At 38.4% G+C, this 27,833-nt stretch overlaps 1 protein-coding gene across 1 annotated transcript; it reads left to right on the top strand.

The window, feature by feature from the left end:
- Positions 1-2: 2 nt before the first annotated feature.
- LOC144451011 (BMP-binding endothelial regulator protein-like) lies at positions 3-27,300 on the top strand. Its single transcript, XM_078141770.1, has 15 exons — positions 3-75; positions 436-521; positions 16,624-16,723; positions 17,972-18,054; positions 18,655-18,745; positions 19,564-19,646; positions 21,505-21,604; positions 21,972-22,078; positions 22,578-22,706; positions 23,082-23,195; positions 23,838-23,889; positions 24,544-24,870; positions 25,252-25,597; positions 26,486-26,616; positions 27,113-27,300. The coding sequence occupies exons 1-15, from the start codon at positions 3-5 to the stop codon at positions 27,298-27,300; spliced, it is 2,010 nt and encodes a 669-aa protein (XP_077997896.1).
- Positions 27,301-27,833: the final 533 nt, after the last annotated feature.

Below are 27,833 nucleotides of genomic sequence, written 5' to 3'. Positions count from 1 at the left end.
TCATGTCGCCTGGGCGATATTTAAGTCTCTTAATTTTTACACTGACGATCTGCTGGACCAAAGCACAGCTCGCCGGTAAGTGTGCAAACTTTTGTGGAGCAAATTTTCATTGCTAAATTTGCTGTCATTTTGTATCAGCTCGGTTGCCAGTCATCCACGCCTTGATCAGAGATCGTACAAACAACCGGCGCCCATGGTGTGTGTTTTCACGCTAGTACTTGGAGTGTTTTAATTGTTCGCAAAGTCCTCTCTGTTTGTGTATAATATCATGTTGAATCTTAATGGTCGGCTAAGCATGGTGGTTGCTGACACCGAAGAACGGTTAAAGCATACCGAGGAAAACCTACTCGGCACGATAACCCGACCCGTAAAAGAGAACACGACCCCGTCAAACGATCATGTATTGATCGGTTCATCAATGTTTTCCGTTCACAGGTAATCCATTGGCGTGTGAAAATGAAGGCGAAAAGGTTGTGATTCCTCATATTACAGTCGATCCCTGCATTTCATGTTTTTGTCGGGTAAGTATGTAAACTACCTTTTTCACAACCCCGTGTCTGTCAATATTAGAGTTCCCAGGCAAACAAGACTAGAATTTCCTTGATCTTTTACAAATCCCAGACAAAAGTGAGACAGTCAAGGAAATCGTGTACCAAATTTCTTATTGAAGAACATTTGAACATTTTGTTAGAATTGCATTTTTTATTGTGTTTGTCGGTCACACACCGATGTCGTGTACATGTAGGGCTTCGTTCTTCTTTTTAAGCCCCAACACCTGTTATATTCGTGAGTTTAAATCTATTTTGCTAAATGTGAAGCCGGACGAGCCGAACCGTACAAACAGGTGTTTTCGCCAAATATCCTGACTAACACCTACGCGAGGGTTCCATGGTATGTAGCGCAACTGTTCAAACGGAATTGTAGAACACGTAAAGTGCAACGCCTGACCACTACTTACACAGTCGGTTTAGTTCTAAAGTCTATCGTTGATCTCGTTGGAAAATCATGTAGACCTACAAGTTATATTTTAAGGGATATGGCCCCATAATTTGCAATAAAATACGAGACAGCCATAAACCAACAAAACTACACACGAACAAGGGGTGATAACACACTCGGAATCGTATATAGTACTTGTCACTCGTTGAATTGAATGCTACCCACAGCAAATTGATTTCGAGTAAAAACTTGGCACACCTGTGTCTATAGCCTGTGTTTAAAAGTATGTATACACTTCATTCCTTATTTTATAAATCGCTTACACTTCAGTTTAAATCCAAACTCAAGCCCACTTAGCCGGCTTATGATTGTTTTAACAGTTCATTTTTTCGTCACCTAGCGATACTATTTGATCGTGGCTATTTTGGTATTTTTTGCTCGCGTCACAGAAGTTGGAACCGATTGTCGATTTGGAGTTATATGTATATCCGAATGTCGTTTATAGGGCATTAGAATTGTATTTGTTGCAAGTACCTCTCAGCTTTGATGTTAATGAATGGAGTTTGATGTAGTTAATATGCCAGATTGGAGTGTCTGACACGGATTTAGTATGGGACGCTGTCATGAGTGTATGTATGTATAAGTGTGTGTGTGTGTGTGTGGGGGGGGGGGGGGTAGGGTGGAATAACAGTGCTTGGATACAAAAAATACCATTACCAATTATGCTGTCAGCATATAAAATAAAACTATCAAGGGAGCATAATGTGTGCAGAATAGGTTCATTCAACATTATTCGACGGATAGCATAAATCGTCAATCCAGGCAACTTTACTCGTCACTGTGGGGGTGGGGTAGGGTATGTGCCACTCTGCACAATCGGTCGTGTGCATGAAAGTCCCAAGCATCTTACATCCTGATGACTTGATGATGTTGCATATGTAATTTATGTCCGTAATATAACTCAGGAAAACTGATCATTGACAATCATATTGGGTTATACCCATAGACCATTGACTGTCACTTCATACGACACGAGGTCCTTGCTTTGGTCTTTCATTTTTTTTAAATCCATCAAAATTTTGTGATTGCGGACAGGCCAATGTTGAACAGGTGTGTTACGTGACTTCCGGACGCTCGGCGATTGGACGTGCGAGTCTTAAACCAGGTGTATTTCATGTCTTCCAAGCCGCTGCAGCAACGTGAAACACACTCCTACTTTGCTAAGCTTATTAGTAATCTCGCAAATGTCATGCGAAAACTACCTAACATGCGAAGACTTGTGGTAGCAAAAGAATGACATCCTCCGCACGAGCCACGTCATTGAATATTATTTAGTGTTACAGTAGTGCATTTTTCTGTCTTGCATTTTTGGTCTTCCTTCATTTTGAATTGAAAAAAAACACACCCCAATACCCAACCTCAGAAAAACTCTGAACATATACTCGTGTTGAATAACTATTTTTCCATAAAGAAGTTACAAGATATATTGAACTTGCGACCAATATTAGCAGATTCCGTGTATCTTAAATTCAATCAGTGTATTAGTAGAACAAAATTCGTCTTTCGGACCGAGAAGAGTCTGATAAAAAGTAACCTCTTGTTCCCCGAAAACACTAAATCTTGCAGTATAACGCGTACTTGTGTTCAGTAAATCACGTGACGTTTCATTCGAATAGGAAATTACACCCGGTAATAATGATATCAACTGCTCACTGATTGGTTCTTGCAAATACATGTACAACACTAGCCAATTACAGCAAAGTGTTTGTGAACACAAGCTTTAGACACTTTATAATGTGTAGATAGATACCATAAACTTTGAGTATATAAAAACCTTTAAAAACATCACTTTTAGGAATCAAAACAAACAAGTAGTCCATGAGGTAAACAGAAGTAAACAATCCTGTCTCATGAATAAACAACAATAAACCCATACACAAGCAAAACTCAAGATACATCACAGGAACAAAACAAACGAATGGGAACGTAATCCTCTCTACCGGGTCCGGGGGGGGGGGGGTTAGACAAAAACCAAGTTGAGCAGCACAGGATCGGATATAAACCTAGATAAAAATAAAGAGAGACAAACTAAAACATAATAGAAACACATATCAGTGAGTAAATACATAAATAGTGTTGTTATCATTTCACAATCTTACCTAATCTCAACTCAAGATATCTGGCTTAGGATTGGGCTTCATTATATCGACAAATTAACGTGCAATTATTTGATACTATAGAGATGGTTTATAAGACAGTTGGAAATGCCAAATTGGCAAATTCTCGAAATTTCATTATGTAAGTAATCTATCCTTAAAACTAAAATCAAAACTACGTATCTTGCAAATAGATATGGCAATCCACTTTGATGGTACATTCACGCCATGACCCTCGTGTAACGAACTCTTCTTTTAGAAGTTACACCCCCCCCCAAAAAAAAACACACAAAAAACGTGAGTTTTTGCGGGTGTAATTTCAAATACAGATATTAAATACATACGTTCACTCTCCTTACATTAATATCTTCTCGGTACGCCCCCCTCCACTCTACACCTTCGTACCTCATGACTCGTTTGCACTGTATTAATTTCGGCTTATAATTTAGAATTGTCAATTGTGCGCGCTCACGTCAGCGCGCCTCAAACCTCCGTACGTTGATGATATAAATCGATAAATAATACCTAATTTGAGGTTGGGAACGAACACAATAAAGTCACAATGCCCAGTTGTTCTTTCGGACGTGCACAGTAAAGACAAGTGTACGACCTACGTTTTACCTGTAGACTTTTCAGGGAAATCAGGGATATATTATATGTACATTTATCTCAAATCAGAAATTGAGAACTCAGAACCAGAAAATGGGAAATTCGTATACCTTCGTACATTTGTCATTAAATTAGTCATGGTTACGTAAAAGTTTCTCTCAGTTCGATGTAGTGGACGTTATTAACAAGACGAATTTGTCCAGGAGAGTGAATTCATTCGGGTTCGAAGGTAATTTCGATGAACTCATAGAAAGCTAAATACCGTGTTGTAAATACTACATCAAAAACAGTTGTATAGTAGTATGATAGCTGAGAGTTACGTCTACACGCCAAGCCCTTCCCGGGACCTGTGTCGCCATGGCTCTATGCCGACGGACTTCCCACGGCAAAGCGGTCAAAAAGTCTTTCTTACCTGAGCGGATTCGGTTAATTAGTACTTCATTTTACACTGTGGTCCTTAATCCCCCGGTATTAATGCCTTAATTAACTTTGAGTAGATCACTAAGCTAAGTGTAAAGAAATCTCAGATTTTCTTAACAGCGAGGATACACAATTGAGTTGGTTTCTAATGCAAGCCATACAGTCGACAATCACAAGTTAATGCGAGAATCAATATCCCCTTTCCGATATATATTTTTCCAGACTATCGTGTACAGCTTATATGTACATCTTTAAAGAACACCCGGGAAATGTGGCTTCGAATCCTACTGTTACGTTTCTTCCACTGTTTTTCTCCAAGCGAGTCGCCCATCTCTCTCTCTCTCTCTCTCTCTCTCTCTCTCTCTCTCTCTCTCTCTCTCTCTCTCTCTCTCTCTCTCTCTCTCTCTCTCTCTCTCTCTCTCTCTCTCTCTCTCTCTCTCTCTCTCTCTCTCTCTCTCTCTCTCTCTCTCTCTCCTCTCTCTCCTTACTTTGCATATGGATTCCTTAAAAAAGTAGGTGATTGGTCTTTAAAAGTGAGAAATGACACATGCACCAATCAGAATATCTCTTCCAAAACTACTACAAAACACTTTTAGACTTCATTTAGCTTTGCGCACCTGAAAATACTCAGTCAGTGTAATTGCTCCAGGTGTTTGGAATTTCTAAGACTAGATAAATATTTCAACAAAAACATCAAAAGTAAAATCGGAAGACTTCGTTAGATCTGTCTCAAGATATACCCGCTCCCTGAAGGACTGTTACTTTGAGATGTAACCACCAAGGTCGGTATAAAGTTCCGGCCGATGAATTTCATTTAACGGTTGCCCAGCAACGGGGAAACATATCGACGAAGGGATTATATTCGATGGGTATATCAAAAGCGTGGTGCGTACTACGAGGTATCCGCTAAAAGGGAAGATTAGGAAGAGAAAGATTTTTGTCAATGGCAAGCTAAAACAAACAAATGCTTAAAGAAGTTAAAGCAGCCCCAGGAAAGGACAACGCTGTGAACGTGGTTAGCTAGCGACACCGAAGTTGTACAGAAACTCTGTGATCCCTGTATCATCCTTCACCCGCCCGTTGTCCAAGTATGAACGATGCAAACCGTGAATGAAACGAGGGCTAGCCAGTCAGACTGTTTGATACTGGGTAACTGATACGTCACACGATAGAGTGGTTGAAATGGATACCTTCACTTTTAGTAACATTGAAAGTGATTGGCGGATCTGCCAATTCTTTAACTCAGTGACACTTATTAATTCGTTGTCGAGTATCAATTTTAATTTTTGATTAAAACCAGGTCATAATTATATCGGGCCTCTGACATATAAGTACAGGAACTTTCTCTCAGTTTTATCAAAACTACGGAGAGTGGACAATTTAAATGAAAATAAACACACTACAGGTGTTACTCTTTACCTGATTGTCGTTTGCTAAAATCAGAAAGGGTAAATTCCACATATTTGCAGGCGTTTATGCTCAGTGTAATGAGAACACAACCCGTAGAACGGTGTGACTGTGAGGAGTTCTGTCTTATCTTGGCAGGGACCCTTATCAAGGCATTGTTATTCTACACCCCGTCATGTCAACCTGCGATGCCGTCAACATAAATGACAGTCACCATATTGTATCCCGTCTTGCATGTATTGAGAGCCTCAGCGTAATGCATAGCTGCCAATTACTACTTGTATTAGGAGTGATAATTTTCAATGTTTTCGCACCTTCTGCGCACACAGCTTTTTATACCCCATTCATGAGTTCTAAAAGCACTTTTATGCGCGTTCAGATTGGCCAATTACGCGATAGCATTTGTGGTACTCCTCAGCGAAATTCAGGCGCCATGTAAAATTGTTGGGTGTTAAGTTTTTGAATATAGAACCATTTTGCACAAAACAGTACGTTGTCACTTAATTGCCGTGCAGCCCCATTCTACAATTTCCCCTTTGTCACTTAGTCAGCCTTCTAGCCGTATTGTCCGACAAATGCAAATGTGTCAAAACTCCAAGTACATTAGTAATGATGATTGTTATCTATTCACCTAGTGCCACACTAAAAGATACATTAAAAAATGAAACAAGATAACAATATCCATTTCATCCTCAAGTTCACGATACAGCAAACAAACTACTGAAAACAAGCAAACAAACAAACAAACAAACAAACAAACAAACAAACACAATTCAAATAAAAAATTCATGGAATTAACCTCGGCACACATCCTACTTGTGGGAAATGGGGTTCTTGACATAATGAATTAATATATGAATTTATAAAAAGTCAAGTTACAGTGAAAGGGAATTTTTCTCATTCGTACGAATATGAAATGTTCAAATGTACACACACACCGATATATGACGTTTGTAGCCCAGGAACCACCCATGAACTAATTGTCAATCCATCCATCCATCCATCCATCTATCCATCCACTCATCCCTCCCTCCATCATCTCCCCAAGCACCGTGACCCATCCATCCATCCATCCATCCATCCATCCATCCATCCACCCATCCATCCATCCATCCATCCATCCACCCACCCATCACACTAAAAGCAGGTGAATGGCCGAAATTTATTGTATACTTGAACTAATGATTTGATTAAAGTCAACCACGTGGAAATATAATATGATACTAGTAGTTCAAAATACAATGAAATAAACAGTCCACAAATCAAAGCCACATAAAGTACATAAAACACCAAAAACAAAAAAATCCCCTCCCACCCCAAAAACACACAAAAAAGAAAAGCAAAAACAAACCAACAAACTAATTTGAAGGACGCGAACAATGACAATTAAATTCAAAGAAAGGACTTTTGAATATTCTAAAATAGCAACCGAACTTGTCATTAGAACAAAACCCTTGAAATTAGGGTACGTACAAGCCGGAAGTTACGTCATCAAGGGCTAAGGGTACAAGTCCGCTTCAGGGTAGTGGTCGTCTCCAACATTATCACAATCAGCGATCTTTAATGCCTGACTCGGCGTGCCAAGGCTCGTGTTACATTATATCACCAAATAACCATTACATCACCATACCGCTGTGTTTAGATACCACGGACGTGTTTAACTATGCCGTTGCTCATCATAGAAGGCCAACAAATCCTCATAAGTTTGCAGTGCTAAAACTCCGTAAACCCGTCTAATCCAGATTATGGCCACGGAGGGCTCGTCAACTTTTTTAATCCGAAAACGAGTGCGGTAATGCTGGTTTACACATTCCGTTCTCAACCGTGCATTAGTCTAGGGCTTATATCGTGACATCATTTTCACACCTGTGCTTTTCGAAATAATAGTTGGATTTCGATAATTGCCACAATAAGAAATAAATTGTCTTTCTTTATCCCAAACATCGTTAGCGAACACCTGAGAAATACAACAACGCAAAGTTTTCGGCATCTTCAAATAAACTTGTCGTGGGTTCTTGTGAACCTAGAGATGACCATTTATAGAAACCATGAACGGATGGAACGTCGGAGTTGAACCGATGAAAGGGTTTAAATATCTATAAGTGTTTTTGATCCTAGTAACAGTGATGTGAAATGTCGATTTCACTCAGATCAGTAGAAAGAAATTAACATAGAAATAAACATGGACATTCAAAGTTAGATGTTCGGACGTGATCGTGATGAATTGACGGGATGGGGTGGGTGAGGGTGGGGTGAGGGTGGGGTGAGGTGGTGATAGACCTTACCACCTAAACCTCAAGAAATGTAGGGAGGTTGGTCAGGAAAATGATCACGAAATACCTATACGCAAGTCATCCTTATTTTTACATTTAGGTAACGTATACCACAATGTTAAAGAGGGGTTTCCATAGTAACGCCGCTAACAGATACATGAAGCTATGGCCTGCGATAACAGCATTCTGTGTTAATCAATTCAAACTTCAGTAAAATGATAAATATTGTAGAGAGCACTTCTCTTCCTATGGCCATTTCAAATATGTGCCCAATCGCGTCATTCAAAACCAATTACGTACGCCGACTTCATTGTACTTCTAACGTTTACTTTGGTGTGTCTTTCAGGACATTATTTTTCTCTCGAGGCTGGTATCTATGAAATGTGGTTAGTCAAATAAATGTGGCTTATCGACGGTAAAGTATGATAAGTAAGGGTTAAAAATGAATCATATCGATCGGTACTTGGAGACCAGTCCGTTGTCTGTTGCCCCGTCGCGGTGATCTTTTCATGCCTCGAATTATCCCGCGCTTAGATTGGATTCATGTGTGGAATTATTGGAATTAAGTTACATGCATCGGAATTCCTTGTCAGTTCGGGATGAAGGTGAGATGCGAGTGGACATTACTATACGTAATGCGACTCCGTGTCAATTCTAGTGGTAGTTCACACCCACTGACAACACAATCGTTCGTGTTCCATAGCTTACAATCTTCATCATGAGAAACGTAAACACAACATTGACAGCCCTCCTCCCAACCTCAATCTCAATAGGTTGGGTGGGGCATGGGGTAGGTCCATGGATGGGGTAACTAAGAGAGGTAGTCCATTTTATAAAACAAGTGTATAGTGTTTATTCATTTATCTGAAAGAATTGAAAGAAGTGATTTGTTAAAAAATCAGACCTTGAAGCAACCCCCGGATTTGCTGTTAGGACCGTTGCACTTCGATACCACTGTAACGGTTCAGTTATACGAGTCCGGGCACGTAGAGTAGTATTAGAGACACAGACCCAAACTTTGTGTAGGAGAATAGATAAACCTATGTTGGTTGTCCGTGGTTGCATGTGTTTTACAGACTTCAGTTTACATTCGCGACACTAATTTGCAATTAATTGGTTTACACGCTCTCTCCGGAATCCATACACCACGATAAGTCAACAGTGTGATAAGACGTCGAGTATTAAGGGGCAGTGCCTAAATTTCGCTCAGCCGAATAAAATCGTTTCTTATTTCTATCAAGAAACTGTCTATCAACGCGTTGTTCGTTGTTAGCACTGAATTTGTAACCAACCAATAACACAAGTGTGTTCAAGCCTTGTTAATTTGCTTTCGATGATCTAAACATTACACGGGAGAATTTTGGGAGTTGATCACCGCTGCGTTAAATCCAGGGCCTGGCTGGCCAATGATTGTAATCGGCAGTATGTCTAGCCCTATCTTATCTTGCAAAAAACGCGTGACGGCTATCTGATGACCAAATGTTCACGAAGTTACACTTGTTAGGTATTTTTGACAAGAGGTTGCAGGGGTCTACGTGTCTATTAACATTATTTGTAAGTTTGTGTAAATTATCTAAACAACGAAGTCTTGAGCACACACGAAACCTTTGAAACCCTAAAGAAAATTAATTATAAGACCATTATAAGCCACTGTTAGTTGTGCCATTTCGCAATTTTTCGGTATATGTTAACCATTGAAAAATACACTGTATGTTTGCCTGAGGTTGTTATATATCTTTCTATAAGCTGAACTGTATCGCTATTCGTCGTTGATTGTGTATTGTACGTACACTGGCTTGATGTCCATGTGTAAATAGTTATGAAACGGGTATAGACTGTTTACTCGTTTGTCAACAAATTTTGAATTTGAGGGATGCTCATATGACTTGAATACTTGGCGACTTACAGCAGATTTCATCTAACCTCGCCGACACAGTATGTGCCACAAATGTACTATATTTATAGTAGATAAGGCCAATGACTTCAGACATGCTGACTCTTTCCAAAATACAACTAATTGTAACACATTGTTACAAATGAAACCCGAGGACAATGCATGCATCTTTACAACTTGTAACTTTTATGAAATCTATTGCAATGCAGGTAGTAACAGTGTACCACAGTGTATATTTTGGTTTCATTCTTTGAGACAGTGCGTCTGGAAGTTCGCCCTTGTTTGTATGACCCAAGATGAAAAATAGATCTGAGACACACACATACTCAATAGAAAATAGAACACATTGTTACCACTGAAGTCTGAGAAAAATGCATACACGTTGAACGTGTATTTAGTCTACTGGACCTGGTAGTAACAGTGTATCACAATTTGTTGTTTTCAGTTGAATGGAGTCGGTATTAAAGAATTGTGTTGTCCTTGAGTATGAACCAAGGTAAAATACATCTGAAACACATTGTTTCAGCGAGGTTAGGTGAAATTAGCTGTAAGTACACAAAAATGTAAATTAATCGAAAACAAGAAAAAAAATTATGGAAATAAAATATATATTTTCCAATCCGAACCTGAGATACTTCTAAAACAAATTGAAGGTTTCACCATGAAAACATTCCGTAAATGGTAATTTTGAATCAGAAATTCGACTCCAGAAGCTCGATACAACTTATATTTCGGAATGTACAAATACAAGGTCATCCACACTTATCATGAAGATTTTATGAGCTTCAAATAATTCCAATTTGACTATTACAATATTGTGTAACTATAAAACTGTCAAGGTTAACGTAAAGGGACAGATGCGCATAATACAACTAAATGGGAGTTTAATGAATATTTAATATGTTTGCTTTATTGTAAACGTTGTATGAGTCAGTTCTCATAGTGGCTGATGATAGCGCGATAAGATAACATCAACGTTGCCTATAAGTGGAACACAGAGGGAAAAACACAGCCAATATGTCTCGGTTTGCGAATTGAATTCTCGTTCGTCACGAGTGCAGACGACACGACGTGAATACATAACGATTTTATCTCAGGGCCAAATTTTCCACCGCAGTGATTGATAGATAACTGTGGGCTCGTTATCGTTGTCGTTTCGCGTACGGATTTGACAAAGTTTGAAGTAGTTTTTTTTTACCTCTCGTAGGGGTACGGGAGGTATGAAAAATTACGTCATTGGATCATGTATAAGATATACCATACCAAATTTTTCTTCATTCAATTGAAAGTGATCAGATGGTTATATATACTTCAGTAAGTAGAATTCTGCAAGTACCTTTTGAATGTGCGACAAAAATTACGCCCCCTAAAACATATAAACTCAGCTTGTACCCCTTTAAAAGTAGACTAAGTATATCACGCACGGAATCACAGGTGTATTTTTTTTTACTTTTGTTCAACCTGGCTCCTACTATCCAAACATATCCATTATCCATTCCGTTTTAACTTTTGACTTTTAATTGACAACAAAATCAAGAGTCACTCACTCAAAAGACAAGTTCTGACTTTCCCCCGACCAAATAGCACCGTTAAAAAATGCAATGTCACTCAGTTCGTCACAGCTATTAAGGCTCAATTCTATAGCGTTGAATCAAACTCTTTAAAGAGGTGAAATACTTGAATTTTTCACCCCAATGATTACTTGAAGCGTGGAGCTGGCAAAGTGGATGTACTTGGCTGAGTTGGCACCATTTGGCCAGATGTATTATTCTACAGATAGAGTATGTACACACCATACAAAAGTTAAACCCTCGAGGTCTATTGATAGTCATTGGAAAGCAAAATATTTATATTTGTATTTCAATTTGTTGGCTAGAGGAGCTGCCAGAGACGGAATGTCAGAAACGTTAATGGTAATTTTCAAGTGCTTTTGAGGGCATTTAAATAGACCCAAGAAATTGCGGCCAGGCACTGTGCTTTGAATTAAAATTGCCCAAAGCGCCGCTTTACCAATTGCTTTGGACCCATTACACACGGGTCTGACTACGATTTACAAAGCTTTGCAATTTACACATAGCGGTACACTTGCTTTTCATAAACATCATTCAAACTTTGAACAGTTAGCTATTTCTTGATAGACGTTGGTATTTCAAAATTGTTGGGAAAAACTGTTAGTTGCAAAATACATGAAATATGTGAAATTTCTGATGTTCGATTGCTCTGAACTTTTTCATTTGTCTAGCCGTATTTGATACCAAGTGTCCTAAACACAATGTATACATATAGCATTCCTGCGAATTTCGACCGCGCAATTTTGATACGAATTATCAAACAAATTGATAGGGACCCACTGAAATGGACGAACCAGGTATCATTTGGAAGTTGTGTACTCAATTCGTCGAAGGATTTGAATCAAAATAAAAACATCGTTGTCAAAGTTACACATTTCGTGTCAATAGCGAAATATTTCAAGCCTCCATTTTACCCTTCATATATTTAGTGGCTCTACGCCATGAACTACAACACAAAATCAACAATGAAAATCAACAGTCAAATGCCATGGTTTCTATCAAAACAGAAAATGGCTTTTACCAAACACGAAAATGGATGGTTTTATGTTAATATAGGAATTTTCTTACATTGATGACTCAATGATTCATAAAAAATAAACTAATTGTTAAATTTCATATCAAGCCACACAACGCACGAAAAACGCAAAAATAAAAATTTCCCGTGGAAATCAAGAGACATCAGAGGAGAGAGTAGATTGCAACATACAGTGCCACATGCATACACATGTTTTACTTCATAGCCTAGTGTGGTACGGACATGTCAAACTTTCGTCCATTTATCACTGGAAATATACTTCAGGATGTATTTGTTATTTATTTAACCGCATCGTTGGTTAAAACTTGAATACCATGCCACTGGATCAAATTGACAGCAAGTTTGCAGTCAACCTCGTTCGCGAGCAAAAATATGGAATCACATATTTTGCTGGCTCAAAAGTATACTCAGTATGGGAGAACTTGAAGAAAAGTCATTCTCGCAAACCAGAGTCGTTATTTCTTTCGCGACACTGCGAAATGTCTCGGACGGTGCCGTAAAAGAGGCTGTGGTTTACGACGATGATAAAAGTCAACTCAAAGCATCACAAAACATGTGTGTAACGACAAAGCTCGTAGTAATGCACATTGCGAAATACTGTATTCCCAAATACTTTTCACGAACGAGGATTACATTAAATTTGAAGTCTCTAAGGTGTCGCTTTCATCGGATTTCTCACTTTTCTAGACCCTTTATCTTGCCACAATCTGACAACGTTATTGAATCTTCCCCTGACCACATGCACCTAATTACGTATCCTTCTTAAAATGCACGATGTACATGAACTTCACCTTGACTTCGTTATTTCTACTACGCATGTGCAGTTCATGGTGTTTTGAATCATTGGATTCGGAGAAATTAAACAATTCTTGCGAAGAAGAGATGTTTCTGCCGCGATTGTGAGGTGGTAGTCTACCCTGTTATGTAGTCTTGAATTGCTAACGCAACTACACTATTTCAGCCATCCTCACTGCCATTTTGATTTGTTGAATTTTGATTCAAAAACATCATTAGTAACGCTCTACCATTGGTGCGCAAATGGTTCTCGAGTGACCGGCTGTCTATCTCGAGCTCGTATACGTACACACTGTGGTTTTCTCATCTCCACTTGAGTCCACCAGTCGAAAGAATATCAACTCAAAACGTTGTGGAATTTATTATTTTTTCGGACTTTGTCTCAACTTTTGCACCAAAAAATTCCACTTGTTTCATATCCATGTAAAGTTTATGTACGTCCTCCAACGCGACCATCTCTGAGAACCACGTATTAAAAAATTGCGTAGAGCCTCAACTATCCACTAATAATCCCTTGTTGTAAAGTCTAACCGTCTTGAAGTACTGTATCTGAACACTCATTGACTTTCAGTGTGTAATAATGTTGGATCCATATCACTTATACAAAGATAGGTGTTTCGATATCCAGCCTTTAACGTCATTTATTGCAAAGGTTCGAGAGCGACACGATATCCACATCTTCAAGGACTTAACATTATGATTGAACACGAAAATAGAACAAATTATTTAAAACCAATTCGGAAATTTATACCGGAAACCAGTAACACTTCTACATTTAGAAAACACATTTCCGTTTACTTATCACAGTGACGTCATTTGGCACTGCTCCGGAAACTGAATTTTGAAACAAAAAGAACAAACAACACATTAATCACTTTTAATGTAATTGTAATACATTATTACTCACGTGAACGATTTTTGAAGACGTGGGTCAAGAAAAATTTGAAATTTTAAGTCAATTAAGCGTACAGTGCCATCGTGAGTCACTTTGCAATTATTCAAATGTCTTATTTATTGGCTTGTTTTTATGGAGTATCTCTGTCAGCTAATTAAACATAAACTCGGTATAGATCCATTTGCATCTACTTCACTTATCGCACAACGCATCTCCTCACAGAGAAAAAAAACACTCCAGTAAATTGAAGGAGCGCCCTATTAGCATTTTTATCTTCAAGTATTCTTGATGTACTCGAGACGGTGTGGCACTTGGAAGATGAACCAAAGCCATTTGGAGAACTGAAGAGGCCCCGGATTAGCTATCAATCATGTCTGTGGTATAATCGTACTACGGAGATAAACTAACTCAATAACGGTGGCAAGACCGAACACGCTCCACACCGGAAGTTGGGGTGATTATCGTGATAATTGCCACCATTTGCATGATTTAAGTTTTGTTGTACACCGTATATCGTTAAACTCGTGAAAATGGAAAAGGGCTATGAACTGAATCGCACTCCTGGCATTTCTTGGAATTCTTTTCAAGTCTACCTACCCTCATAGCGCACAATGTGACTCAAGTCGTACCACTGCACGTCGAGGCCATGTAAACTTTTGTATCAGTTGGTATTAGATAGCATACGTTTTAGACTTTTGTTTGCTTTTATCTGTATGATGCGTGGATTGTCTGTCTACAACGTTGATCTGTGACGACGAAGCTCTTGCGAGATCTATCGTAGACACAGACCAGCGATGTAGACAGGCTAATGGATGATGGACGTGAACTAGAAATATAACTTCAAACTGAATCTGAGAACTCTGATGGTGGTACACAGGGAAGCTCAACATGGCAGAATTTTGACATTTCAAAGTCATATTAACTACGTTTCATTTTATTACTAAAATCCATATACATATCAATTAAAACACAAAGGTAAACTATCTAAACGTGCAAATTAATGTATTAATTTGCTTGGTTCTTTCCCTGAAAGGAGAACTAACCCGGCAAATTAAACACAACTAACGCCCGCGGTCCTAAACAGACTACTTTGAGAAAGACATCGACCATGAAATCAATGTAGATGCAAGATCTCTGCGGAGAATCCAAGGTTATAAAAATCACTGAAATTCATTAAATCACGTGACACAGAATGATATAAACCAATTGTCATATTTACTGCCAAATTTGTTGTTTTTCGTTTCGTCTTTGTTCATACAGACTCATTTTTAGTCATGATATATTATGTAAAATACGTTGAAGTGGTCACTCAAATCTTAGTTGTGTCTCAAAAAATGGGCTTCCACATCTGAGGTTACATGGTCTATCGATGTCATCATATTGTGACCACACAATCTTATGATGTGACCGCAGTGAGAGTACACAAACTGTGACGTCATTGAGGAACTTAAAGTTTGCGAAAGTTGTGCGGGGGCCTGAGGTTTGAGTCATCGTGTTTTGTTTGGAGTTTTTAGATCAATATTCTTATGTAAAGGTCAATGTCACTGCAGAGTGTTATCTCAAAGGGATTTATGCAAATGTGGCACTCCCCAAGTTTAATCTCACAGATTCGGTAGAAAGTGTCTAAATATTTGACTTTTGTTTCCTTTGTTGGGAATGATAAGTGTGGTTTTACCCAGGAATTTGCCCCTGTTACGTTTTCCATTACTATATTTTGAATGATGATGAACGTCAATGCCACTTCGATGATAACCCTCGAACTTTGACGTAATCTTCAGATGTTGAGTTCTCCGAGAAAACCACCTGCTTCATATGGGATGCTTGTCGTCCTCGAAAAAAGTTTTGTTCTGTCAATTGGGGAACAAATGCCACCGTGGGTAGTCAGGCCAATTGCCGTTTATCCTTACCGTCATTGTTTTTTCTTCTCAATTATCGTGGTAATCTCTTCTATTGAGCTATTATATTTGAAGCTCATTTACTTATTTGCATGAAGACCAGTAAAACAAACGAGTTACGCCCTTGTTGTCAAATAACGTTGGAAGGGTCCTTTGCTAGTAGTCTCCAAACTGTCAATCATGTCGTCATGGGTTTGTTGCGTATTGGCGACAGTCGATCAGTTTGCATTACAACTATTACCCAAACGCCAAGCTTTCGACGAGGGTGAGCTTTTGTCGGCGCAGTGTAATAACTTATAAATGCATTATTTCAAAATGCAACATTTCGAAAAATGTGCTTACATGGAGCTTTAACGTGATTGGTGGAGTTACAAAAAGTGAGCTCTTTACGAGCAGTCCATTTTGAATATGAAGAATTTGATGTACATCGATATAGAGACAAACTATTTTCAGTTGTAGCACCACGGTACGCGGTATGCAGTGTAGAATGGGTTATGTCATTGATTTGTATACTCACAATCTGGTGATATCATTAGATTAGTATCACATACCCGGCAGTTACGTTTAGGACACACAAACTGATGACGTCATGTAGCAACTACACATATGGTGATGTCATTACACTTTGGGGACATGTGCGATTGTAGGATGAAAACGTGGTATATTAAAAAAAATATGATATATATCTAATCCATAATTAATTTATTTGTGATTTTCTTTGGTCTTATTTCAGGATCAGAAGGTTGAGTGTGCAAGAGAATCATGCCCTTCACTAGATGAGTGCGCCCTCGTTATCACAAGTCTGGGTTATGATTGCTGTGATAAATGCAAAGGTAACGCTTTCACTATTTGACTGTTGCTTGCATTGTTAGTTGATCAACTCACAGATTTAAAGAAAAAAACTTTTGATAAAAAAAGAGGAACGCGTTTTATATTTCCCTTTATTTCAGAGAAGTATAATACCAGTTATTAATCTTACAATGGTTTTGAATGTTTGAAAAGAAACAAAAGAAAATCCGATGACATTACCCAATTATTTTTGGGTGTTGATGTATGTTTAAAGGACCGCTTCTCCGGCTGCATGGTCGATTTCGGTACCCGTTGCATGCATGACCGTGTGCAATGCACGTCAACTTGAAGTTATCGGCTCCAGTTACAGAGCTGCAATACATGTTGAACAAAATTGTCGATTTTGCCCTTGACATTCCCAGTTCTATGACTTGAATACTGATGAATTTATAGGGCATAGTTCAAAGCGATTTTAACGATGTGTGTGGGTTTCCCTAGCGCTCATTAAGTTTAATTTTTACTCCTCCTGATTACCGAGTAATTAACACGCCATTGACGAACTGTTGTGGTAAGCCAATTAATTAAGGTTGTAGAGCTGGCAACAATTAAGAGTCGAATCGAAGTGTAATTTACTTCTTAATCGTTGGACATTAGAGGCTTATATCATGATGAAACAAGTGTGTTGGGGTACAATAGGGGACTTGCAATCCAGACTGAGCATGCTCAGATGCAAAGGATTATGGGATTATCTGAGGTTATCGTATTATCTAATCTGGAGCTACCGATAAAATAAACCTCCCACAATGGTCAGGGTGACTATGAATTGATCATTTGTGGTTACAAACAATATAACGTCATTCTTCATATGCATAAATGTGTAGCAAATGGGAAGGTGATGACAATGATATATATTAGCGTATTTTAGTAGGTAAAGTTAAATATGTAGCTTTGTATATACAAATGTACTTAATACTGTCACGTCATTGACCCTTGACCTTCTAGGTGAGCTACAAACCATGTAAGCCAAGTTGAAAACTATTTTGAGATTCTACTAGATCGATTATCATTGGGTTAAATTTTGTAATTGCAATTTATCGGACGCAGTTGTCTTCCTCTGGTATATGTAATTTTTGATAATGAAACTCTGTCTGTCTGTCTGTCTCTGTCTGTCTGTCTGTCTGTCTGTCTGTCTGTCTGTCTGTCTGTCTGTCTGTCTGTCTGTCTGTCTGTCTATCGGAAAACATGTAATTTATCATAATTACATTATTGAATACCATGATTTGTTATTTCAGGGTGTTCTTTTAATGGTGAGAGATATGAGAGTGGTAGTTCATGGAGGTCTACCGATGACGTATGTGAGGTATTTCAATGTCAGGTAAGGTAATCAAGTTACTGTAGTTTGGACCAATAGGATCTAGCAAAGTCATTACTATGGTTTAATACTAAACAAATATATATCTAAACGTATTTATATAAATTTGTCTGTCTGTCTGTCTGTCTGTCTGTCTGTCTGTCTGTCTGTCTGTCTGTCTGTCTGTCTGTCTGTCTGTCTGTATGTCTGTATGTATGTATGTATGTATGTATGTATGTATGTATGTATGTATGTATGTATGTATGTATGTATGTATGTATGTATGTATGTATGTATGTATGTATGTATGTATGTATGTATGTATGTATGTTATTGTTCGTACCTTAATTACGATATATTTATATACTCGATGTATATGGATGTATGTGTGTAAACGTTCAAGTAACAACATTGATAATGGTCTCTGAGGCAAGTGAAATGGTCAATTTGACGTTGAAAATGTCTGTTACAATTGTTTTATCGTGTACTTTTATCCATACTATTCTACTTGTGGGCAGGCAGTAAATGACTGACCAACACGTGATAATATCCGTGTATGTGTTGCTGTATGTTCACGTCTGCTGGAGTACGCAGAGTTCATTTAGTGTTATTTATGTTATACAGGAGGGTGTTGTGACATCATCTGAAGTTCAGTGTTCTGTGACGTGTGAAAACCCGATTATCAAAGACGGCCATTGTTGTCCATCGTGCGAAGGTAACCATAGCAACACATTTTCATAAAGTGAAGCAACATACCTCTCCATTCAATTCTTTCAGTATAGTAACCCTCATGTAATGAAATATACCGATGGTCTGAACTTCAATAACTGTTTCGATTTTCTCTTGATCTTGAACAATCACTGAACAATCACTCACATTCACATTCCAAGTCAATACTTGGCAACTGGCAATGTTTGACGTAGAGCCGAGAAAGTGTTCAATAATGGCACATTTTTCTGAATTACTTTCTATGGCAATTTTAAATTGTTCATTTTACGATAAAGAATATATGAGCACTCCGTAATCGAGTCAACATTTCATACGTATTGATATAATCTCTTGAAAAATAGAATCAGTGAAGCTGAATTCGAAACAACAAAATAGAACAAAACGAGAGATGAAAGAATATAATAGCACTCAATTTGGAGAGCAATGGCGTGGAATTCGTCTTGTCTTTATTATCTAATCTCTGTACTACATCATCTTGTACAAAGGGAAGACATATGGTGGATAACTCTAGTCTAACACTATAATGCGAAAAACAGGCCTATAACACCCATCGTGGACATGTTAACAATTTCTTCATGGATGTCATAGCATATAAAGAGTACTACCCCTTCCTGTAAAACTTCACTCAGACTATCACCGACTATTGTTTGAAGACTTCTGAGTTATTGTACTTTTGACAATACATTTTATTTACGCTAACCGTGTATAGTGTTTAACAACTTGACCATATTAATGAAGTTATTTAAGTCTGGGTTCCACAGTGGACCGTACTAAATTCACTTTGCACCTTTTTTCTTGATCTAGGGTGTTCATACGGTGACGAAACACATGGCGAAGGCGAAATTTTCCCAAGTCCAGACGATCCCTGCATCGAATGTACATGCGAGGTGAGAATAATGTCAATAGAATGGCAACATAAAACATGGACGACACATGCCAAACATTAAATGAAAGACCGCACTCAAGACCTAATGACCCGGATAGATTGTTTTTATGATAACAATGACTTAACTTGACAACTGACTGGTATGGGGCAATTATACACTAACCAAATGTCCACACAAAATTTATAGGGAGCATTCCGAGATAGTTAACTCCAATCAACCAGGCTCTTCCATGTCTTTAAATTAATGTACCCTTTGCACATTTCCTACGGGAAATACCAAGCGCAATTTTTCGGGAGCTCTACCCAGCTGGGGATCACAGGCGAGGCTACGTGCGTAGCATGCTTTTAAAACTGCAACGCGCACACGATCAAGGTCAAGAACCTCGATTTCATCTGAAACGTCACTTCCGTAGTATATCTACAAAAACTTTCTAAAGTTTGATTACCAATTTGAATATGTATCCCTTGACGAAAATGAAATGTTGGAAAAACGAAGCGAGTTACCAAAAATGAAGCTATTTGAAACTGATAAAATGTGTATAGCTTCCTATTTGGTGACTCCAAACTATCCAATATCGTTTGAAGAGCTATAGTTCTTTGTTTTGGATTTCGCATGATCTGGTTCTTTTAATAACAGAGCCAGCCATAGCCAGTCTACATGGTCAAAATGGAAAATATAGATTTATGGTAATATAGTAACGCCACTGTACCTACAGACTGACCTCTACACTTCACACTCGACAGAGCTGTTTAATAGTCCACTGAGCTGACTACCGCGATAATGTATCACGGACGATGACACTTTATGGTGCGGTAAACCACACGGTTATCTAATTGCAGTGCATTTCATGTCCATTTCTAACGATAGCTTCTATCCTCAAACGGAAATGGGGAACGAGGAACAGATCCCACATCCATTAATTCAATATCTTACCAGAGATTGCTGTGCCTTTATCATGGTACAGCTGTTAAGTGTGGTATATCAGAATGCGGCTTGTTTTTGTTCATTGCAATTCCATATAGACAGAGTTTATGATAGGCGATTCTAAATAGTCATGTGTATTGAGTATATCGATGTCTGGTCAATTTACAGGTCAAGGTCAATGATAACGTTGCCTGTTATAAATTGACTTAATCGCATAACCAGAATTGTTCTTAAATGATAAAACTAAACGTTGTGTACATTTCTAGGGCAATATTAGAAATACGGTTTATCTTTTGAAAATTTCGTCAATTTTTCAAAATAAACGATATTGATCACCTAAACACTGTTTGACAAATTTCAACATCAAACCATAGACCCTACACAACCTATGCGACCTGATCTTAATGGAAATAGCTTATCTAATAGTTGTTTATAAAAAGACATACTATCGGGAATGATGCTGTAGACCTTAGGCAACCAACTACAGTGTCCGAATCGGTGATACGTTGGTTTCACGTCAAAGTCTGGCAACTTCGAGCTTTAGGTATACTTTGGTCATCTTAGGTGGTCATTCATAATAATCCCAAATTTGTTCATATCTTTTTTTGTTCGACGTCGACAGAGTGGCGGAGTGCACATGATAATCGATAGATCTTCTAGTGGACGATGAAATTTCAGAATATGTAGAGGATAAATAGAGAAAATGATCCCATGAATGTTTTATGACAAAACAGAGCCAAGATACAAAATATGTCAAACAACACAAATGCTAAATGTTTAATGTCTTGGTATTGTATCGAAACGAACTCGAGCACACTTTATTGAAATGAGTGTATTCACCCAAAATATGGAATATCCGAAAAAAAAGTGCGTTCAACCTAATCAAGTCAACCAAAGGATTCCTAGAGTAAACAGTTTGTGTGATTTATTACAGAATGGAAGTGTTCGGTGCGAAAAACGAGCATGCCCGGTGCTGTCTTGCCCAGAGTCGCAACAAGAGACACCGCCAGGTGGATGTTGTCCTGCTTGTGCAGGTAAGACGAAAGTATTTTCCACATGTATTGCTAGGTGGCGCAAGTGCAATGTTGCAATGTGAGACCATTGTCATCTCTATCTTACATGTTTTGTGACAAGTTTCATTTGTATAAAGATCACCTTCTTTCAAAATATTAAAAGACGTGTCAGAAGTCCAAGAAATTTATTTTGAAAACGGAGATAGGTAGTGTGACAAACAAACAACAAACAAACAAACAAACAAACAAACAGACAAACAAACAAACAACATAAACAAACAACATAAACAAACAACATAAAAAAGCCAAATGAAAACTTGAGTAATAGAAACATACATAGTTACGATTTTCTGTTTGTTAACAAATTTAATCTCTTTTCTTTTGACAGCTCGTCGTCGTGTCTTCGACCTAGCCAATCGCTGTTTATTTCGTAACTCGCTATATCTTGACGCCAAATCGTTCGTAGAAGATGCCTGCACGAGTTGCTTATGCTTGGTAAGTTGACATAGATCACATGTCCCTTATAGGCCACGGTGCTTGTACTGTGTTATCTTTGTATAGTTTAATTCACATGTCCCTTATAAGCCACGGTACTTGTAATTTGTTTGTCTTGCATGTGGCTGTAACATCATGCTAAATAGTTAATTCATCCAAAATGTTATATTAGTATCTTTAATCATTTGTTGATCATACAAACATATTAAAGCTACAACATATTCTTCATCTATTTCGTATCTGACCCCACATTGTTCGAATTTAGGTCCATACCTTATATTATATGTACTAGAAATAATAGCTATATTAGTAGTAACACAGAATCCCATGAATGTGTGAATGTGTTTTTTTTTGCTAGCAGAAATACCATAGGACACAGAGAACACTGCCCACTGACAAAATGTAGTGTCACGAGTACCACGATTTCAATACCATTTTTTATACACACTTTGTGTAATCATTGTAAATATTGATTTGTTACCGTTGCAATATATTTCAGGACGCTACTGTCATATGTCGTCGTGAAACTTGTCCGATATTGGACTGTGACGATTATGATTATGTCCAGGGTGAATGTTGTCCTAAGTGCAGACAACATACTTGCTCGTTTGAGGATAAGGAATATGTGGTATGTACTTTACATTAATTATGATTTCATTTATATTTACAGAAAAAATGACTTGTAAAATGCATTCAAGATCATCAAATCAGTGAATACAGCTACTTATGTGAATAGATCAAGTTACAATCTCTCTTCCATCCAAACAGTAGCACCAACGTCTGTTTGATATATCACCTAGGCAAACTCAACTGTATTCAACTCGGCAATAAGACTCAAATCGAATAGCGATACTAGTGCGACCAGGCCATAACCACTAGCAATTATTCCACATGAAGTACCTTGGTTTTTACGTTTACTTTCTTATGACCTCTGAAAATCCATGTGCATTTTTATATATATGCAAGGAGTTATATTTATATGTGATTGTCTTCTTATACGTAGGAAGGCGATGTGTGGACAACGGCTGAAGATCCTTGCATTCAGTGTACGTGCTTCGAAGGAGGGAACGTTACCTGTGAGATAGAACAATGTGACAATATTGTAGATTGTCCACGTGTAAGTACTAATATGATTATTTTATGAATCAAATAATACCAGTTATGTCTCACTCCGTGTGTCAAGATGTAAATATATTAAAATGAGAACTATGCGGTAAAGTAACCCAATGTACACTATAAAGATTACTTAACAACAACAACAGCAACAACACCACCACCACCACCACCACCACCACCACCACCACCACCACCACCACCACCACCACCACCACCACCACCACCACCACCACCACATGTTATTTGGTGATAAGAACCAAGGCAGAAGAATAGGAAGACAAGAAGACATGATTATTTGATGTCGAAACTTGTTGGGGGAGGAGGAGGGAGGGATGTCCAGGAAAAGCTGTGACTTATGAGGGTTTGGGATGGATGTTTTTTACTAAAGGAACCCTTTACTTATATCTCATGAATGCTTTGAATGGGCATGCAGATCAAACACTATGTCTTCTTATATTATACTATTTTTGCTATAGTTGAACTAGAGGGCGCTCTTCTCAACCTTTCCACTAGAACGTTCCCAGTAGTGTGTTTTAGAGTCTACATTTGTACTTGTTGTCAACTTTGAAAATCGTATAATCTCAGTGAAGACTCTAGTTACCATGGTAACGTTAAAATGACATTTACGATTCCATATTTACAGGACCACACCTTGAAATTACCAGAAGGAGAATGCTGTCCACGTTGTATAGAAAGTAAGTTTATTGTAAACGGTATCCATACATGTTTACTTGTAGATAGAAGTGTGATATTTCCATGGTCATAGACAATGTAAGCCACAGTCTATGTAGTAGACTGAAAACCCTGTCGTTGTCGGCGCTCTTATCATGGATAATAAGGACGCCCCCAGCGACGGGTTTTACAGTCTACAGTCTTTTATTTACTGTCGCTCTTGTTCATTCTTATCTTGTAATTTGTGTGAGTTGTGTCATTTGCTGCATTGGCCACATTAGGTCTCAATCTGTACATGTTCTAATACCTTCTTATGTTGAAAACTTGACCTTAACCCTTACAACAGATACACTCCTTACAAAACACTACCCCTTCCAAGAGTAATGCATTGGACATGCGATGGTAAATTCCATCTGTTTGAAACCAACAGTTAAATGATATTTAAAGCGGTTTTGATATGTGATTGAAAATACGTATACACGTTACGCATATGTGTATAATTGTTCCAATATTCAATCTTTATTGATTTTGAAATCTGTGTCTGAATCCTGAGTGTATGCTGCTCTATCCAATGCAATGTCAGACAGTCTTTGTATAGATTCCAGGCTACCTTGTCATTTTAAAGATACTCACATTTCAACAATTATAATGCCAACTTCACTGTTTCTTTATTTCAGACATGGGTATATGTACAGTGTTTGGCGATCCCCATTATAAGACGTTTGACGGCAGACTCTACAATTTTCAAGGAACATGCAAATACATCCTTGTGTCTGATTGTGAAGAGGAAAGCTTCATGGTGCGCGTGCGTAACGACGCGCGCAACACAGCCTCGTTTTCATGGACACAATCTGTTCACGTGACATTTGGAGATTACGACATCAAACTCCAGCAGCAACTCAATGTTAAATATAAACGCAGACGGATTACTCTCCCATACGAAGAACCAGATGTGTTTAGTGTGAGACTAGAAAATCAATTATTGACATTGACTACTATACTAGGTAAGGTACCTTTCAATATCTCATCTGCAATTTGTTTGATGATTTGAAGTTTGCATAATCATTTTGAACTTAAATTTCGACAATCGGAATGATTATTTTCGTGGGGTTGCCATCGTACAATCAGTGACTTTGCGATATTTTCTAATATTGCCATAGAGAGCGTCATTTTAAAAATCATATCGCCAGCCTGAAGAAACATAGGGTTGGTCGGGTCATGAGAAACACATAATTATTGGCCGCACTGAGAGTTCGTGCATCTTGAAATATATGAAAGTCCATTTTACTTAGGAAGCTCAGTGCATAAGCAGTCCTGCATGTGCGTTTATGTAATGTTATCCTTTTACACTTTTCTGAAAGATGTCCCCTTTTCCTGTTTTTCAGGCTTTATCGTTACATGGGATGGTGATAGTTACCTAGAGGTACAGGTTCCGCCATCTTTTAAAGACAAACTGTGTGGTCTCTGTGGCAACTACAACGGCAATATGTGGGATGATTACACGACTCGTGGGGGCGTTGTAAAGAACCATGCGCCGAGATTCGCCGAGACTTGGCGAACAGGTCGCCGAAGCATATGTGGAAGACCCGAGAGGAAAAGGATCAAATCTAAAGATAGTGTATGCGAAGAAGGATCAAAGAACAGACTTAAGGCTGAAAAGAAATGTAAAATACTGAAATCTAAAGTCTTTGAAGACTGCATGGAAGTTGTTGATGTGGGACCATATTTTAGGTAAGTCTCTGTCCAATATTTTGAGGTTCGAGAGAATGATATACTTTCAAAGTTTGCAATGACGAACTTCACCTGGCGTCTATCTATTTAGTTATTTCCTTCCTTTGTTTATTAAAGATGGTCCAGACAACTTTATAATATTGGTAAAGGTTTCTTCATAGGGTTTCCATAAGTACGTGTGCACAGTACAGGCAACTATCGTAAATCTATCTTTTCCATTCATACCAGCATGTAAATAACGGGGGAATACGGGGGATACTTAGACTTCCAGGAGAATAGTTTCACTCGCTCGGCTCATTCGAGGTACAGAGATCGTAAGCTGGAGATGCACTGAATGAACTAACCGTCAGTCAGGATATAAAGTTGATTCGCGCGAGGTTTAATAATTGGAGATGGAGGCCATAACTAGTCAAACGGCTCTGATCGACGAACGTCCCCCAAACTGTCGGCCCGATTTCAGTTTATATACAAATATATTGTTAACGTCACACAATACAAAACTTGTGAAGTACCAACCTATCGGCGTGTCTGGTTTCCCAGCCACGCGGAAGACGTGTACAAACGAGCTTTCCATTATCAATTCCATGAACTGGTATCTTCGTGGCGTCATTTCTACAGCAGTACTTGCTTTCTATGGTATAGAAAAGGCCTGCAGGTGAACAAGTCAGTCATAGTTTAGAGTCTAAATGCAAAAATGTGGGAATTAACTTCATACCAGTGGAATGGAAAAGATAGATCTATGATATAAACATAGAAGTCACAACTATCCAGACCAAAGTTTTTTGTTTGGTGTTAAATTTGTTGGATAGAACTACCACAACTCCAGATGTGTCTATTATGAATGCCATCCACTTGATATGTAATTATTTTCTTCAAATTGTGTTATAGTTCCTGTGTGACTGATGTGTGTGAATGCCCATCAAAGCAAGATTGCCAATGCGAAGCAACTTTAGCCTATCATAGGCAGTGTATCAGAGAAGGTGTCAACATCAAATGGGGGAAGCGACATGTCTGCAAAGGTAAGCTACTTAGGCCATCTAAACACCTATTGATGTTTGTAGCACCCTCACACGGCCAAAAAACAGCATTATTATCCGACAACTTCTTGGCCAATCATCAAGCTCCCTCTATACCACCAACTCACAAGCTGTGTAGCTACAAATACATGGTCAACTTAAAATTGCATCCTGGGTAACAAATCCCTGTTTTGGGCAATATTTTGTCGAATGTTACCAACCAATGTATGTAGTTTAGTGGGGTGCATCGTGAGCCACATTTACGGAAATCCACCGAGTGCTTCCAAGATCTTCCGAAGGGTGTCGAATAGAGTTCAACAATGAAAAGCCCCAGTACTTCGATCAAGTGATGGCTTATTTACTATTTTGCAGTGGTGCCTTAGTCGAAACTAATTTAGAATATGGGGCGGTTTATTTTTGAATAATTAAAAACATGTGTTTCGAATTCTAATGTTACATGATTAGATACACACTGAAAACTCGTGTTTTCTAATTTCAGTCGAGGTTTGCCCTCGTGGTGGAGTGTATGACATTTGTGCACCAGCGTGTCAACGTTCCTGCACGAACAGAAATGATGTCAACCAATGCAGGAAGATTTGTCAACCTGGTTGCACGTGTCCAGAAGATACAGTTCTCCATGACAACGAGTGTATCAAACCAGAGGAATGTCCTGACCAAAGTCTTTAGCTGAAGGAAAGCTTCCGACGATTGGTTCCTTCCCATTTTGATGTCATCTCTGCTTTCTATATCGACCTATGATTGTGCTTCTTATCAGCATAACAGTTTAAAAGACATTGATGCTGATTGGTCAGTTTTCCAAAAATGGTGGATGACTGACGCGCGCTTTAGGCTCGTACTTCCGTTGGGATGCAATTATTTTTGTCTTTCCTAATATGATTTCACACAGTAACTTAATTGTTTAGTGACTTAACTATGTATGGTCTGTTCAGTGATAATGGTTGAGTCTGTGATAAGCTGCATGAAAGTGACGTTTTATGACGCCCGTGGCATTAGGAACATGTACACATATACATATGACGTGTACAACTGTACAACTCACATCCACATATCGGATGAAAGCTTAAACTCTGGTGCTTATGTTTGTTATTACTTTACACCAGTACTTGGGATCATACGGGTCAAATCAAGTTGTCCTTTTTAGTATTTAGAAGAGGAGTACTCTTTACTCTTTTCAAATTTTAGACCAAGCACTGTTTTAA

The sequence above is a fragment of the Glandiceps talaboti genome, chromosome 20 (genome assembly GCF_964340395.1).
Source record: "Glandiceps talaboti chromosome 20, keGlaTala1.1, whole genome shotgun sequence".
Classification (NCBI taxonomy): Eukaryota; Metazoa; Hemichordata; class Enteropneusta; family Spengelidae; genus Glandiceps; species Glandiceps talaboti.
This window is presented reverse-complemented; position numbering and strand designations above follow the sequence as displayed.